A 19,664-nucleotide genomic window follows, 5' to 3' on the forward strand; every position below is an offset into this window, starting at 1 on the left:
ACAATACGATAAATTAATACTATAATTTTAAAATAAATTAAATTATTCATTAAAATAATAGAATATTTAAAAAAAAAGGAATTAAAATGTATAAATCCTTAAAAATAAAATATATATTGATAATTATAAATTTTTTATATTTAGTGAAAATAATTAATAATTTCACACCGCAATAGTCGCAATCCGCATCGCAATACCCGCAATACCCGCAACCGCAGTAACTGCAACCGCGACCGCAACCGCGACCGCAACCGCAATTTAAAACCATGCTCATCAGGTTTCAACTTTTGAATTTCACTCAATATCTTCATTTCATTTTCTGAAATTTGGAAGTTGAGAATAGAAGTTTAAAACTAGGTATCAATGATAATAAGAATCTCAGCTACAAGAAATGAAAAATATCCATAAAAAATTGTTTATATTAAAATCTATCAAAGTATAACACAGCACGTCTTGGCTCCATTGGAAGAGTACCTTTAGAAGCTTGCCATGGGAACTTCTCGGCTCTTGAAGAGATACATGATTTTTACAATACTGCTTTGTAAACAAAGACAACAGCACTAAAGTAAGCATTTTGGAAGCTCTCATACAATCAGAAGTTCGAAAGCGAAAGAGAAGAGTCTGAGTACTTACGATTAGGGTTTTCAATGACGATTCTTTTCACTGTCTGTGAAAAGTTTGGAGAACGATAAAGCGGAAGCTCTCATAGATAACGATTAGGGCTTTATTTGGAGAACGATAGGAAGCTTTCTATGGGAGAGGGCTTTTTTCGGAGAAGTGGGCTTTCTTTGGAAAGCACGTGAGCTTTCTCTGGAGATGTCGCGTGCGGTAACCCAAAGTTATTCACTACTACATCGGACTTAGGGTGAACTTTGGATTGAAATTTCGTGAAAAAAATGTGAGTTGACTATAAGGAGTTAACTAGTTGTTTGTTGTACACCGGAGGTTACCACACGCATACACATGTCTTCACATTAGTAAGATATTGTCTGCACTACAAGAAAAATTAGCATTATCTATGGAAGAAATTCGTAGATAAGCATGAAAATCTGTAGGGTAACTGTTAATTATCTACAGATTATCTACGGGGAAAAAATTCATAGGTAATAAGGTCGTAGATAACGTTATCTACGGAAAATTTTCTGTAGGTAACGCTACCTATAGAAAATTTTCTGTAGGTAACATTTCCTACGAAAATTTTTCCGTAGATAACCCACGAAAGTTGTTATCTACAGATTTTTTTTCGTAGATAACGTTATCTCCGAAAAATTTTCGTAGATAACACACGATAGTTGTTATCTACGGATTTTATTCGTAGATGACCTTCGGAAAATTTTTTTTTAATTTTAATAAATTTATTAATGTAAAAACCCTCATATTTGGCCTCTCAAGGATGTTATTTCATGACACTTCACTTTTCAGCGTGTTTTGTCCTTACTGCACATTTTCTGGGAAACTTCCAGAAGGTCATCCATCCCTATATTACTCCAAGTCAAGCACGCTTAACTGTGGTGTTCTGATGAGATAAGCTACTGAAAAGTAAATGCATGCTGTTAGTATAAGTAGTACAAATTAATTCATTTAAGTCATTCTCAACTATACAATCTCATACTTATATTATTTTTGGATCCCTCCCATTTTGGTGTGTCTAGACCGCTATAAAAATAAAAATATATATAATAATTATATTACCAATAATAATAATTATATTATTTAATTAATCTTTATTTATATATATATACTTACTTGTATAATTAACAATCTACTTATTTCTATTTAAAATTAATATTATGATACAATTTAAATTATTTATTATAAACTTAAAAGTTTAAATAATAATTTATATATTTTAAAATGATAAGGGTTATAGTAACACCGGTGTAACTTTTACTAAGTATTACACCGCTCATCAATAACTTTATATTAAATGTGAATTTTGTAAATCCAACCGTTAGATTGAAAATTTATATCACTTTATATGTTTATATCCAATTTTGTTAAAATTGAACAACAACTTGAAGGTAATCAAAGTGTTCATATTTTAGTATATTTTGAACTGTATATATTACGTCAATTTTGTTTTAAAAGAATGAAGTATCAAATCATTTTGAATTAATATAAAATTTTGTATATATGAGCTAAGAGTAAAAAAATTTCAATCTAACGGTTGAATTTATAAAATTCACATTTAATATAAAGTTATTGAGCGGTGTAATACTTAGTAAAAGTTACATCGGTGTTATTATAACCCTTCTTTTTCAAAATATTATTTTTATAAATTCAATTTTAACATTTTAAATAAATTATATTAATTAACTTAATATATTTATTCATCTTAAATTTATGATATAAAATTCAAAAAATGTATTTATTCTTGTTTTATTTTCTAATTATCAACCATTAATAAAATACTAATTTAAAATCTTATCTAATTATATCATAATATTTTCATATATCAAATTTAAAACTAAATATTAGTATGTTATTTTTTATCATCATTAATTTATAAAAATAAAAAATTTAAAATGACAATTTTTAATAATATTTATTTTTTACCAAATATTATTTACATCACTTAGATAACTAAAAAATTATCTACAGAAAAAATTTCATAGGTAGTATTCCAGAGATAACTAATTCTGTAGGTAATATTCCGTAGATAACTAATTCCGAAGGTAATATTCTGTAGATAACTAATTTCGTAGGTAATGTACCGTAGATAACTAAACATTATCTATCGAAAAAATTATGTAAGTAATATTCCGTAGATAACTAATTCCGTAGGTAATATTTCATAGATAACTAATTATGTAGGTAATATTCCGTAGATAACTAAACATTATCTACAAAAAAAATTTCTTAGGTAATATTCCGTACATAACTAATTCCGTAGGTAATATTCCGTAGATAACTAAACATTATCTATGCAAAAAATTCCGTATGTAATATTTCGTAGAACTAATTTCGTAGGTAATATTCCGTAGATAACTAAACATTATCTATGAAAAAAATTTCGTAGGTAATATTCCGTAGATAATAACAATTTTTCTTGTAGTGCTACTTTGGGCCTAACCTTCACAGTTTAGCTTTTGGATACCACCCAAAAGATATTTTTATTAATGGAGATAATTGTGTGTATATAAATTCATGTCTATCCTCTTATTTGAATGATGTGAAACTTTACTTACATTCCAACAATGTCAAATGAAAAGAGTACATAAGAGAATGGGACTTATGACTTAGAATGAGATGAAATTTATTTTGTTAAATCTCCTACTAAAGATATTGTTACAACAATGCTATAATCACTGCCAAACTATAATACTAATTTAAATAATGTATTTAGATCATTCACTAGAGTTGTTGTCAAAATATATTGTTGACAAAGATAGGATTCTCAACATGCTTTAAAATCTAACCACTAAAAACTATTTGAATAGGCAAGTTTGCCCTCAGTCAAATTCACAACTTTGTGATCTTTTAATATCAACCGGTAAATAAATAGTGTGATCCACAAGTGTGCTGGAGATTGGCTGAAGAGTGTATGCAGGAAAGGAGAGGATCCAAATCCTTATATATGACAAATTTTATTTTATATTATATTCACTAATATAAATTATATATTTAATAATATATCAGTTGAATTCAACTAATAATATTCAATATATTATATCACTTAAATCAACATCCCGCAATATCACGGGGATATGAACCCGGGTATAGATTGGATACAGAATTGCATATGCACGTCTTATAATTGGTGTACACGTGGTTTATGTTTTAAAAGGAAAAAAAAAAAAGTCTATGGCTGCGTATAACTTGGTGCATGCACCTTGCATTTCTTCATTTTCTCAAGTTTTCTTGAATCAATTCCAACCATTATCTCTCTCTCAAGTCCTACTTGACCATGTCTTCCACTCCCACCAACCTCATTGATTTCTTGTTGAACCAAGCTAATGGAGTGAAGGGTTTAGCTGAATTGAACCTCCCAAGTGTTCCTCACCAATACATCCAACCTCCCCAAGCCAGATTAGACCACACCAAAGTTCCTCCTCAGGAGTCAATAGACTCAATACCCATCATTGATTTCACAAACTTGGATGATCCACATGTCCAAGATTCCATTTTTGATGCTGCAACCACATGGGGTTTCTTCCAAATTGTAAACCATGGGATACCCTCTAAGGTTTTGGATGATCTCAAGGCTTCTGTCCACAGATTCTTTGAATTGCCAGCTGAGGAAAAGAAGTATCTCAAGGAGAATTCACCCCCTGATGTTGTCAGGTTGGCCACTAGTTTTAGCCCCCATGCTGAATCGGTCTTGGAGTGGAAGGATTTTCTTCAACTTGTGTATGCCTCAGAGGAAAAAATTCAGGCTCATTGGCCTGCTATATGCAAGTAAGTGACGCTTCTTTTCATCTATGATTTGTTTTGTGCATCACTTTATTTTATACATTTTATGGTAAGTTAGATTTACTACGGGGATTTGGTCTTTAACCAAGCCCAATGTCTTGTGTGATTCCTGTAGCTGAACTCATCTAGTGCCATAACGCTGTTGTATTCAAAAACTGTAATTGTAAAGAATTATAACATATATAATCCGAAATCATACTTGGGAAACGAATGCTATTTCTAGGAATACATGATAAAATGGGGACATTATTTTTTCGGTTTTTGATCAATGTGTTAAACGTGACATTTTTCGGTTTTTGTTTTGTGTCAAACATGACACCTATCAGACATGGGAAAAAGAACAGTAAAACTATGTCAAGGAGACCGTTGTCCTCTTACGATAATTTTGAGATAGAATGATTAAAAAATCTGTTTTTATGTTACAGGTATCAGTAACATATATATGCAAACAGGTAACTGACTCGCTAACTCAAAAAAAAAATAAAAAAAAAAAGCTATTTATAAAAAAATAACTGAACCAAAAAAGCTACACAGTAACACCCCTCAAGCTGGAATGTGGGGATCAAACATTTCAAGCTTGTCATGGAGATTACTAAAAGGCCCAACATGGAGAGGTTTGGTCAGGATGTCTGCAACTTGATCAGGAAATGGGAAGTGAATGAAGCACTCCATCTTGGATCTTATCACCAACAACATGACAATCCATTTCAATGTATTTTACTCACTCATGGAACACGGGATTAGTAGCAATATGAATGTTTGTTGGGTTATAACAACACAATATAACAAGGCCTGTATGGTCAATGAGAAAATCTCTCAACAAGAATATCAACCATTGAGCTTCAGCACATGCCTGAGCTAAAGCCCGGTATTTAGCCTTTGAGGAAGACCTCGAGACAATAGATAGTTTCTTTCTTTTTCCAGGAAACTAAGGAATTTCCCAGAAAGAAACAAAAGCCAGTGATGGAATATCGAGTGTCTGGGCATGCTCCCCAATCCGAATCAGAAAAGCCTTTAATTGATAAAGACGAACCGGCAGGGGAAAAAAATGACCTTTACCAGGAGTTTCCTTGATGAACCTTACCATGTGTTTGGTTGCTTGAAAGTGAAGATCCGTGGGCCAATCTAGATATTGACTATGACGACTAACAACATAAGAGATATGTGTTTGAGTAAGGTATAGTAGACAATCAACTGTCTATAAGATGAGGCATCAGAAAGAGGACTTCCAAATTGTTTGTGAAGCTGCAAGTGTGGATCCATAGGGGTGGAACATGGTTTGGACCCTAATAAACCAGTATCATGGAGTAAATCTTAAGCATATTTGCGTTGATAAAGGAAAATCCCTTCCTTATTGCGAGCAATTTCAAAACCCAAAAAATATTTAGATTACAAAACCTTGATGTTGAACTTCTCATCAAGATAGGCCTGAAATTATCTAGTTCTTGCCATAATTTCTTCATTTTAGTGAAATAGGTATTGATAGTGGAATCACATAATTTCTTCATTTTAGTGAAATAGGTATTGATAGTGGAATCACATAATTTCTTCATTTTAGTGAAATAGATATTGATAGTGGAATCACCTTGCCGAAGTGAGTAGACTTCTTCCCGTAAATCACATATTCGAAATACATCACCTTGATAAAAACGATGTTTTATCATTCCAAATTTCCAAAACAGTGTCCAAGAACATCACACTGCAATTTCTGGATCTAGCAAATGATACAGCCAAGAAATCACCTAAGTGTTGCACCTATCCCGTACTTTATAATTTTGATCACCCTGTTTTGGTTGAGGTAATGTTCCGTCAACAAAGCATAACTTGTTTTTTGTCTTTAGAGCCATCATCATTGGTCGTGACCATGAGTGATAGTTTCCACCTATCAAAGGAGGAGTAACTAGCATGACACCACGATTCTCGTTCGGATGTGTATAATTGGAATTTTCATTCACATTCACGTTAGTTTCTGCCATACTTGTCAATAACAAAACCAATGAAGAACTTAAGGTTTCAAAAGAAGACGAATTGTTGAAGAACGAAATCAACAAAGAACTCCAAATCAACAAGAAACAAACCAAATCTTGGTTAAAGAAACTTCAAATAGCAATCGAAGAACTGGACACCAAAGATGCATTGATTTAATCCAAGCAAGAAAAACTCCCAGTCAGAGCATAAAATTAGTCACAAACAGATCGCAATCAAAGTAAAGAAATGATCTTGATCAGAGTGTGGTAGTGAAGGTGTTCTTTGCTACCATCTTAAACATGACATCTATCATAGATGAGAAAAAGAACAGAAAAACTAAGTCAAGGATACCATTGTCCTCGTACTGATAAATGGGTACTTTTTTCCGTTAGTATTGGGCTTGTACACAAGTTTGATAAATAAAAACTATGTCTTTCAACAACAATAAAAAATTGGTTTTTCATTAATACTATTTGCTTCAAAACTCAATCATTACCCATGAATGACATGACACAACTCATCATTGACTAGAGATTCGGTTTTTATACATACAAATCTCTTCTCCTCTCATGAAAGGGTCATTAAGAGTTATAAAGAGGGTGGAACAAAATATTATGTTGATGAACCTAAGAAACAATTATTTTCATTAATCATGCACAATGAAATGACGAGATTGAAATAATTAAAGTGTGATATTATAGTCATGCTTAGGTGTTATAATTTTGATTGTTGAACATTTACATGTTTTTATTATCATATTGAAGAGTTTAATCTCTTTTATATTACAAAATATGTTTATCTACATATTTATACAATTTACTCATTTATATATATATATATATATATATATTAGTGTACCCATATCCTAGATTTTAAAAAAATTGTGTATCCTATATTCGTATTCCTACCTGGTATCGTGCCTGTATTCGTGCAACATAGGTAAAAGAAAAACTTATATGCCTTATGCAATATAGATGAGTTTACTTGTTTGGTTTGCTCATGACTCATGGAGTTCTCCTGAGTGTTTAAACCCGGGTTCCCAAAAAATAAAAGAATGGGAAGAAAAGATAATTGGATTTAGTCTTGAATCATGATGGGTAGTCTCAAGCCTATTGTGAGATTTTAAGTGTGTGGTTATTACTTGGAGGGTGCATCGCGTACATAAATATCATGAACTCAGAGTTCATGTGCACAAGGGAGAGAATGATTCACCTTTTTTTCGATAGTCCTTTATCATGTGAACTAACAGAGTCCAATTCAGATTCAACCCAAAATAACCAACTTGCTGTTACCACTAAAATTCAAGAGAAGGGCAATCCTGCCTCCACTACCATTCAATTTTGTAAAAGCTGAGTTGTAACCTTCTAGAATAAATGAGTTGTATAGTATATTTTGTTTTTTTAGCTAGATATTTTGATCTTATCCTCTATAGGTCATCACCTAAGGCCCCTGGTCTTATATATAAATTCACTGTATCTTGATTCATGAATAGTAAGTGAGAAATATTCAACCATTTGTTATCTCTTTCTGTCATCTTTTATCTTTGTCTTTTATGTATCAGAACTCCACCTAGAGCTCTATTGATACCCTTTTTTTAACATGTCAAGCTCTTCATCAACGGGGACAAATCCCCTTCACCAAAAACCGAGAATAATACAAATCCTAATCAAGATCGCTCTAGTCCTACCATATTCACCCTAGTGAGAGTCCTACCTTTCTTCTCATCACCCCGCCTCTTACAGGCAATAATTATCACTCTTGGTCTAGATCTATCAAAATGGCCCTTATATCCAAGAACAAAATGGGATTTCTCAACGGTTCTATCCCAACTTCTTCTACCTCTAATCCTCTTTTCTTCTCATAGGAACAATGCAACACCCTTATTATGTCTTGGCTACTAAACTCCCTGTCTCCCTCAATAGCTCAAAGTGTCATTTATTTTGATCATGTCATAGATGTTTGGACTGATTTGAAGGAAGGTTTCTCCCAAAGTGACCTTTTATATATTGCAAAACTCCGAGAAGAAATCTACAACCTCAAACAAGGCACTCAATCTGTCACCGATTATTTCACTGCTCTCAAATCCATTTGGGAGAAAGTCAACAATTACAAACCCATGGTTCCCTGCACCTATTCTTCCAAAACATACCACCAACAAGACTTAATCATCTGTTTTCTCATGAGCAAATTTTAGTTGTTCATTCTCAAATACTGCTCATGGACCCTTTACCCTCAGTAAATTGAATCTTCTCCATGGTCATCCAAGAAGCACGATAACAACCTGAAACTCCTCTCATATTGGATGAGCCAAACGTTTTTTCTAATGCTGCTGAAAATCATCTCTCTTACTCAACCAAGCCTCAAAATACTGTGAATGTCAAGAACCCTCTCAACAAAAAATGTTCCTACTAGGGACGCACTGGTCACACTGTGGAGGTGTGTTGCATTAAACACGACTATCCCTCAGGTCATCCACATTTCCCTGGAAGACCACGTTTTCATGATCACATCCATGGCTCCAATGTCGTCATCAATCATATTGCTATTGAAAGAAGTAGCTCTAACAACAAAGGAAAGGGTTCCACCGGAGCGGGGCCAAGTTTTAATCTCTCTCCAGCGCAATATCAGCAGCTCATGGTTTTACTCCAACAAACCACTTGTTCTTCCGGCTTGGGCTCAGATGACAATCAACCTACTCATGCTAACATTTCCCATACTTCTCACATCGGCCCAATGTCCCTTCCTAGGCTTAATTCTTTTTCCAACTCTGGTATTCCCTTTGTTTTATGCACAATCACTCATCCTCACCCATGTGCACGTTCCTCTAATTATTCACCTTGGATAATAGACTCTGATGCTACTGCTCACATTGTTTCCAATTTGGAATGCTTCCAAGCTTATTCCAGAACTGAACCTATGTCTATTAACTTACCAAATGTTAATATTGTGATTGCGCACTATTCTGGAACTATTTAGTTTTCACCTCATTTTATCATCCATAATGTGCTCTATGTCCCTCATTTTTATTTAGATCTTATTTCTAAATTAATTTCCACTTTTCACTACACTTTGACATTTTCTGGTATTTTTTGTCACATTTAGGAAGTGAGATCCTTGAGAATGATTGGTTTGCGTAAATTACAACAAGGCCTTTATTACCTTATGATTAGCGAGGAACACCATTCTACACCTCCCAAGTCACACTTTGCCAACCTCTTGACCATCACACCTACCACCAAGTCTAACATTTGTCATTTTAGATTAGGACACTTATATGGAAATCGTCTTAATATTTTACACCAACAATTTCCTTTTATTCCTTAGCACATTAATGAAGCTGGTAAAATTTGTCATTTAGCTAAGTAGAAAAAATTACCATATTCTCTTAGCCCAAGTAGAGCTTTTAAAGTATTTGAATTAATTCATATGGACACTTAGGGCCCTTTTTCTAAATCTTCTATTCATGGTCACAAATATTTTTTGAGTATTCTTGATGATTTTAGTCGATACACTTGGGTTTTACTAAAATCAAAAGCCAAAGTCCACCCTAACATACAAAATTTCATCACTCTTGTTTAAAATCAATTTGAGTCCAAGGTCAAGTTCATTAGATCAGATAATGGTCCTAAATTTTTCTTGAATGAATTATATTCTTCAAAGGGAATAATACATCAAAGAAGTTGTGTTGATTCACCCGAAAAAAATGGTAGAATAGAACAAAAACATCAACACATTCTTATTATTGCTAGAGCTCTAATATTTCAATCCAAAATTTCAAATCATTTTTGGTCTTATGTTATCAAACATGTTGTTCACATAATCAATCATGTTCCTTCTCCTCCTATTAATAACAAAACTCCTTTTGAATTATTATATAATCATGCCCTTGAGTTTAACATGCTCAAAGTTTTTGGATGTTTATGTTTTGCTTCAACCAATTTCCGTTGCAAAAATTTGATGCTAGATCTAGATGATGGTTTTCCTTGGGTTTTCAAAATGGGACCAAATTATATGATTTAGATTCAAAGGAAATATTTGTTTCCAGAAACATAATTTTCTATGAACTAATATTTCTTTTCTTATAGAATCTTTCCAAATCTACCAACCTTTCATGTCCCTATGATCCTAATTTTATTTTAATTGAGTCCAATTAAGCATAACATAATCCTGCACATTTTTCTTATTCCCCTTGTCAACCCAATAGCCCAAGTAGCCTAACTCTAGAGGCCAATTCAGCCTGCAACTCCATCCCAATTTAGCCTCTGCCCCTACCATCTCCTCCACACACAACATCACCAGAAACCACACTAGAACCCATAGAGCCCACCATTACCATTCCTTCTTCTTCTTTTGATTGCGACTCTGTAACGACCTGCCATAGTCTCTACACTCAGTGGAATCACACTAATTACACTAGTGAACTAAGAGAAGATATTCAACTGGATAACCAAATACATATATATATATATATATATATATATATATATATAAGTAATAATAAACCATGTTTCTATGTACAAAATATAATACTAAATATATATATATATATATATATATATATATATATATATATATACAATCATCCAAAATCATAATACTCTCCTAGTGCCAGTCAAGTACAATCAAATAGTTACCCAAGATGGTAACTTTGACACTAGAACAAAACTCTACATCTCACAACGGTCACAACAACTATCTCCAATCTAACCCTGACCTACTCATATACACAATATGATCGTCGTAGTCCATCCACATAGAAACAAAAGGGTAAGCTAGAGTTCAATAATCAATCATGTAAGCATAAGAATAAACATTTATGCTACACCATCATCAAATCACCAATCATTCTTAGAGAGTCACACCATACACTTTATCATACACTACTCGTGCAATAAATGCAATTCATGACAAATACCAATGCATATCAATCATCTAATGCATCGTCAAGCATTCACCTAGGAGATCTCCCTAACAATAGAGTAGTATAAGTGACATCTCATCCTACCAAAACCACCCTAACTATTTTCACGCCCAATGCGCCCACTCAGTTACAACAAATCGAGATATAAATCCCCACTTGGGTTTACTCAAATGATGTCACTTACACACTTGGAAGTTCGGTCCCACTGTCAGGTATAGCACAACTGGGTACAGGCTTACCATGACCTTGGTATGCATTACCAAGTCACTTGTAGAATTTGCTCACTGACTATCCGCAAGGAACCACGCACCTTCCCCAATACTAGGTTAAGGGAATAACCCTCGACCTCATACCCCACTCCAACACTATTTAAGGACTTAGAAGAGACTCACCCAAATCAATGGCCTATCCAATCACCATTCTCACCCAAAATCAGTGGCCTATCCAAGCACCACTCTCATCCAAATCAGTGGTCTATCCAAGTACCATTCTTAAGAGGCTCTATGTGAGCTCTTCCAGTTTGAAAACATTTTCCATCTCCTCAAGTCCTAGGCTAGAAACATGCCATAAGGCATCACATGCAACAATGCATCATACATCATACATGGTCAATCCACCACTATGATCAATATTATTCTCATATAAACATAAATATATATCATATCATGTTTAAACATTCATATATATCATTACCAAGCATACATATGAATCAAGCATCAATTTAAATCATATATCATACATATATGAACCAACTATACAACATAGTATCATACAAATTTTTAATCCTCGTGATAACACCTTAACACCTCAAAACAACATGTGTCTCCCTTCGACAACTTTCAAAGAAGACAACACACAGAGAGTTATACTCATCTAAATAAGCTCAAACCTATCTCAAAAGAAAGATAAGAGGATAATCTACAACTCTTATGAAGACATTAAACTCTAAATAAATCATCTACTTGGCTAAAAATATCAAAACCCGCAAAAGATATAATCAATGCTGACAGCTTGACCCCTGTTCACTAAAATAGCCATAACTAAAGCTATAGACCTCCTTTTTAGGTGATTTGAACGCCATTGGAAATATAACATCCAAGGATAAAATCTTTATGAATACATAAAAGTATAATTCAAAAAGCATCAAACTGCTCATCGCCTCCCAAAGCTCTCAGTGGTTTGCTTCTAGGGATTCTTCCCTGTAACGCGACCCCCAAAGGACTCAGTCCTTTAAAATGGCTCAGCTATTTCAAAAGTGCTCAGCCCTTTAAAATGGCTCAGTCTTTGGTTCCAAAAACCTCCCTCTATCACGCAGCCCCTAAAGGGCTCAACCCTTTAAAATAGCTCAGTCGTTTGATGACAGAGGCACCATGTTCTTCATCATTTTTGGACCTCCACACCTGAAACTATGAAGAAAAAAAAACCCACATGCAATGGAAGAGGTAACATCCATGCACCAAAAATAGTGCAATTCAAGTCCTAGAAATAACATGCACTCATCTGATGCACCAAATCAGCCAAAATCCCATTTTAGCTCGAAAACCCCAAAAATGGGAAAATCCCTCAAATCAACAAATCAACCTCCAATTCATGCATTATTTGAGTTTCTAAACTCACATGCAACCAATATATCACAATCCTATTTTCCCTTACTTAAAAATTAGCTTAGAACAATCAAGAAGAGGAAGAAGAAGAAAAATTCCTAAACGATCGACCCGTAGACTTTAATCTGCCAAAATCAAGCTTTCTAGCCTGAATTCAAAGAAAAGATAGAAGATATTAGTGATCTAGAAGAGAAGAGGAATCAACCAGAGAAATTTGGGAGAAAAAGGAGCTCATGGACCCAAAACCCTTCTCTCTAAAAATTCTCTCTAGATTTTCTTTGAAAATGAACTTATGGGGTTTCATTCTTCAAAGAAAATCTAATATAGCATTCTCTCTAGAGTTAACTAAACTCTAAACAATTAACTTACTACGTTACAATACCCCCCAACAAATAGAAATTTTTGTCCCCGAAAATAGACTTACTTGTAAAGAGGAATGGATATAGTTCCCTAAATTGACTCTCTACCTCCTAGGTCGCCTCACCAGTAGTTGTATCCCAAAGAACCTTCACCAAATTGATGGACTTGCCCTGAAGCTCCTTAAACTTGTGATCAACCACAATTACCGGTCTCTTCTCATAGGTCAAGTTCTCTTTAACTTACACCTCATCCATCTTCACCACGTGACTCGAGTATCTAATGTACTTCCTCAATTGTGAAACGTGAAACAAATCTTGTAGGTTGGACAGAACCAGAGGTAACGCTAATTAATAAGCCACCAAACCTACACGATGAAGGATCTGGTAAGGATCAATGAGCCTCAATGTGAGATTCTTGGCCCTTAAAGCCCTTCCCACTCCAGTAGTGAGTGTGACCCTGAGAAACACGCGCTTTCCCTCCTCAAACTCTAAAGGTCTCTTCCTCCTATCAGAATAAGACTTTTGTCGACTCTGGATAGCCCTCATTCTCTCCTAAATCTGCCTCACCATCTCAATAGTTTGAAGAACTAACTCCAAATCAACCACTACTGCTCACCCTCTTGATACCAACACAATGGAGTCCTGCACCTCCTGCCATACAAAGCCTCAAAAGGCATCATGCCAATACTCGAATGATAACTATTGCTGTAGGTAAACTCCACTAATGGTAACACCTCCTCCCAGCTACCCAAATGATCCAACACACAAGATCTCAGGAGATCCTCAAGTGACTGAATTGTCCTCTCCGATTGACCATCTGTTTATGAATGATAAGCAGAGCTCAACCTCAGCCTCATCCCTAAAGCCTGATGCAGAGTCTGCCAAAACCTAGAAGTGAACCTCAGATCTGGTCAGAAATAATACCGGAAGGCACACTATGCAACCGTATTATCTCTTTGATATACAATTGTGTAAGCCTCTCCAACGACCACCTCTTGTTGTTAGGAAGAAAGTGTGCACACTTCGTCAACCTATCAACAATCACCTAGATAACGTCATTATTCCTAGCCGACCTAGGCAACCGAATCACAAAATCCATAGTGACACTATCCCATTTCCACTCGGGAATATCCATCAACTGCATCATCCCTCCGGGCTTCTAGTGTTCAACCTTCGCTTTCTAACAAGTTAGACAAGCAGCCGCAAACTCTACTATCTCCTTCTTCATACCAAGCCACCAGAAACTCTTCTTGATGTTCTGATACATCATAGACATACCGGGATGTATGCTAAAATGACTCATGTGTCCCTCTTCCAAAACAACTTTTCTCAACTATGTATCCTAAGGTAAACAAATTCAACCTCTAAATCTCATAATCCCATCAGTACCAAGCTCAAAATCAATTTCCCTCTCCGTACCAAGCAATCCCAAAATCCTCGACAACTTTGGATCTTGTTACTACTTAGTTCCCGCATATCTCAAGAACTCATTAGCTATGGTAATCATCGCACAATTAATGTGATCCTGAGCAACCTCCACCTCTTGTCTCAAATCTCTAAACTGCTCAATTAGCTCCAACTCCCTGATCATCATAGTCGACATGTGAATGGATTTCCTACTCAATGCATTTGTTACAACATTCACATTCCCAAGATGATACATCAACTGGAAGTTGAAGTCCTTTAGAAATTCCATCCACCTCCTCTATCTGATATTCAACTCCTTATAATCAAACAAGTACTCTAAGCTCTCGTGATCATTGGAGACACTAAATCTCACACCATACACATAATGTCTCCAAGACTTCAAGGCAAACACCACAACTACAAGTTCCAAAACATGAGTGGGATAGTTCCTCTTATAAGTCTTAAGTTACCTCAGAGCATATGCCACTACTCTCCCTCTTTGCATCAACACATAACCTAACCCTTGGTGAGAAGCATCACAATACACATCAAAAGACTCACCAGTGTCAGGTAAGACCAAAACTGGAGAAGTAGTAACACCATCAACTCACAACTTTGACTACCTTGAGATGTTCTCTCCTGTTGTGAAGATGAGCACCATCCGTGTTTCTCTTGCCTTAGCCTCCATTAATCATTGGACTCTATAATGGCTAGATGTCAGCAACGTGTTTCGACATGGAGATGTGTCAAAAGATGTCTATATGGTCATTCCACCTGGGGTCGATGGGAATCGTTCAACTCAGTGTTGCAAACATCAGAAATCACTCTACAGCTTGAAGCAGGCTAGCCGAAAATGGTATGAGAAATTGTCCCTTTTACTCTTATCTTGCGGGTATTAGCAAGCTCAGCCTGATCATAGCTTGTTTGTTAAAAAGGATCATTCTACTTTCACTACTTTAATCATATATGTTGATGATATTATGCTTACTAGAAATTTCTTTGATGAAATAACCAGCATCAAACACATTCTTCATTCTTATTTTCGTATCAAGGATTTTGGTTCCTTAAAATACTTTTTGGGTTTGGAAGTTGCTCAATTAGATGAAGGAATTTCTCTATTTCAGTGCAAATATTGCCTTAACCTCCTTCAAGATTCGGTTCTACTAGGATCAAAGCCCTCTTCCACTCCTATGGACAATTCTCTACGCCTACATCAAGATACCAACACATCCCTGCCTGAGGCCTTCTCACACAGGCGCTTGGTGGGTCATTTGATTTATCTGACCAACAATCGTCCTAATATAGTCTTTTCCACTCTACAATTGAGTCAATTTATGGCCAATCCCACTCAAGTTCACTTTCGTGCCGCTACTAAAGTTCTTCGGTACTTGAAAGGATGTCTTGGTAAAGGATATTTTTTAAAATGCAATTTTATTCCTCACATACTTGGTTTCAGTGATGCAAATTGGGCCACCTGTGTTGATTCTCGTCAATCCATCACCGGTTACTGGTTCTTTCTTGGAAATTCTCTAATCTCTTAGAAAACAAAGAAATAGACCACAGTCTCTCATTCATCTTTTGAGGATGAATATTGAGCCCTTGCCAATGCCACATGTGAGTTACTTTGTTGTTTTATATTATGATAATCAAAGTGCTTTACATATAGCTGCTTATCCCATTTTCCATGAATGCACAAAGCACTTAGATATTGATTATCACCTTGTTCGAGAGAAAACTCAAGAAGGTCTCATGCGTTTGCTCCTTGTTTCATCTTCTAATCAGTTGACTGAAATCTTCACAAAGGCTCTCCCAAAAAGGTTATTTCATGTGAATTTATCCAAGCTGGAATTAATTGATATCTTCCTACCTCCAGTTTGTGGGGGCTAATAGAGCCCAATTCATATTCAACCCAAAATAACCCAGCTGTTGTTACCACTAAAATTCAAGAAAAAGACAATCCTGCCTCCACTACCGTTCAATTTTGTAATAGCCGAGCAATATAGTATATTTTGTTTTTTTTAGCTAGATATTTTGATCTTATCCTCTATAGGTCATCACCTAATGCCCGTGGTCTACATATATAAATTCATTGTATCTTGATTCATGAATAGTAAGTGAGAAATATTCCATCATTTGTTACCTCTTTCTATAATCTTTTATCTTTGTCTTTTATGAACATTCCAAATGTAGCTTAGTATATGCCCAAAAGGCTGTACATTGTACGATGATATATATTTAATGTTATGTAGGGATGAAGCACTGGAGTATATGAAACATGCTGTAGTTTTAATTAGAAAACTGTTGAAGGTGCTTCTTAAGAAACTGAATGTGAAGGAGTTAGATAAAGAACACACCTTAATGGGGCAAGTGATAATGGCTTTTAATTACTACCCAATTTGTCCTGACCCAGAAGTAGTAGCAGGGGTAGGCCCCCATTCTGATATATCATCAATCACTGTCCTTCTACAGGATGATACTGGAGGGCTTTTTGTGAGAGGCAGTGATGGTGATACTTGGATCTTTGTTCCTCCTGTTGAGGGAGCATTGGTGATCAATATTGGGGATGTGCTGCAGATTATGAGCAATGAAAGATACAAAAGCATAGAGCATAGAGTGGTTGCAAATAGAAGCAAGACCAGGATCTCAATTCCAATCTTTGTCAATCCTGCACCTGATGCTGTTGTTGGTCCTTTGTCACAAGTGTTGGAGAATGGTGAAGAACCAAAATATAAACAAGTTTTGTACTCTGACTATTTCAAGTATTTCTTCAGCAAAGGTCATGATGGTAAGAAAACTGTTGAATTTGCCTTGATATGATTCGTGACCTTGTCTTTGAAGTTTTCTAAACAGGCATGAACGTTCAATCGTAATGCTATCCTCTGATAATAAATTGCAACATTTTCAATCCCTGTAATCATATACATGAATAAACTCTTTGTATCAAACTAACAAAAGAACTGAAAAGAAATGTTTTTAGCTTCTTTCTTCTTCATCTTTTTTTTTTTTTTTCTCCCGATATCTACTCTGTTTCAGTTTTATGCACATAGAGTGCAACTGGTGGAGCTACAATTAATTAAAGAATTCCTCAGGAATTGAATAAGTTATTTGTATGAACCAGTAGAGAAGTTATCTGTCTACTTTTGTGTACGCTATGTGATGATTATTTTGTAATGCATCAGGAAAGTCAACGCAAAAATAATGGAGTGATATGTAAGGTAGAATAAGAAAATGACAATTAAATATATATATATATATATATATATATATATAAAATAAGGGTTTTAAACCCTTAATTCTTAACTCAAATAATAATACTTAACTATTTATTTTTGATAAATATATGAAAGTGATAATATATACCTTAAGGAGGGTGTATTGGTTTAGAATTTCGTAGGATTTTAATAGACTTTTTTTTTAGTAAAAAAGTCTATTAGTATTCAATCAGGATTTTATGTCACTTAAAAATAATCTAGTGGTATTTAATATGGATTTTCAAGATTTTTTAAAGAATCCATTAAAATCCACTGGTATTCATTTGAGATTTTTTACAACTTAAAAACAATCCATTGGTATTCAAAAATATAAGGATTTTAAAGGATTGTTGTGTGAGAGGGATTTTGAAAGACTTTCTAGTGTTATCTATAAATACCAGATTCATAAAACAATCTCATCCAAACCCATCGGATTTTGAAGGATTGTTTGAAATGATTTTTCAAGTGTTTCAAGAATTTTCAAGTGAGTTTTTCATCTTTTTTTTTTTCTATGCTCCTGTCTTCTCCATTTTTTCTCTACTAATAATACTACACTATTGTCCATTGCTCATATATAATATTATAGTACTGTTCTCATCTCATTCCTCTATTTTGTGAAACTCTAATATGTAAATGATAGTGTCATTGACTTGCTCTATTTTTCTGTTCGTTCTCTTTAATTGACTTGCTTTATTTTATTCTATGTAGTTGAATTTGATCCTTTATATAACACAAAAAAATGCTTGAAATTTCAACTTTTAAGTGGTAATTTTTTTTATAACACACGTCAAGAAAAGAAAAAGGTAAAAGATGAAATTAATATCATAATCTCTACAATATATATATATATATATAAGATGAATTTGTTAGGGTTTCTATGAGTAGAATGAGATGAAAATGGATCTTAGTTGGAGGAAGAACCCTTTCAGCATAAAAACTGCGAACTCTCTCCTTCCCTTGAATTTGTTACACTTATCCTTCATCCTTTTATGACTCAACAATTATTTTATTTTTTTACTATGAATTTTTTTTTATATTGTGAAATTAATATTTTTTTATATTTTAAAAAAAGAAAATTAACATAAGACATTGTAGTATCTAATTTTTTAGGATTTAGGATTTATGTCTTCATTAGCTTATTTCTTAAAAAAGGAAATATTGTTAAAATATTTGTTAGAATAATTTACATATATAAATATCGTTAAAAATTATCATATAATATATAACTAAAATAGTGTGTATATATATATATATATATATATATATATATTCTCTATATCTAAATACTTCCGTTTATATAAAAAAAATTATATATCTAAATATTTTTTCAGTATCGAATATACTGATTTTTTTTATATAAAAAATTATCTTGTGTTTCTATATTTTCGTTTTTACATTTTTTTATAATGACTGAGGTATTTGATCCATTTGGATAGCCAAAATATATTCGATCTTGTATGATTGGTGTGCTTCTAAAAATAATAATATAATTTTATTGATTTTGTCTCTTATCCATAATTATTTATATAACTAGTTTTCAATATATATTGTTTTAGTAATTCAAATGGGAGATTCACAAGGAAATAATAAAGAAAAAGGAAAAGAGAAAGAAAAATATGAAGCTTGGACCAAGGAGGATTCCGATGAATTGTTACAATTGATAGTGGATGCTATAAAAAGAGGATAGGATATTATGGAGAATTATTATTATTATTTATCTAAACATTATTATTTTTTTATT

General features: G+C 33.9%; 1 protein-coding gene across 1 annotated transcript; it reads left to right on the top strand.

Annotated features, from left to right (window-relative positions):
- Positions 1–3,829: 3,829 nt before the first annotated feature.
- LOC109818965 (feruloyl CoA ortho-hydroxylase F6H1-3) lies at positions 3,830–17,664 on the top strand. Its single transcript, XM_020384523.3, has 2 exons — positions 3,830–4,398; positions 16,922–17,664. Exons 1-2 carry the CDS (start codon positions 3,908–3,910, stop codon positions 17,487–17,489), a joined length of 1,059 nt encoding a protein of 352 aa, XP_020240112.1. The 5' UTR covers positions 3,830–3,907; the 3' UTR covers positions 17,490–17,664.
- The last annotated feature ends 2,000 nt before the right edge of the window (positions 17,665–19,664 follow it).

This window comes from Cajanus cajan, chromosome 2, assembly GCF_000230855.2.
Source record: "Cajanus cajan strain Asha chromosome 2, NIPB_CcT2T_4, whole genome shotgun sequence".
NCBI classification, from domain to species: domain Eukaryota; kingdom Viridiplantae; phylum Streptophyta; class Magnoliopsida; order Fabales; family Fabaceae; genus Cajanus; species Cajanus cajan.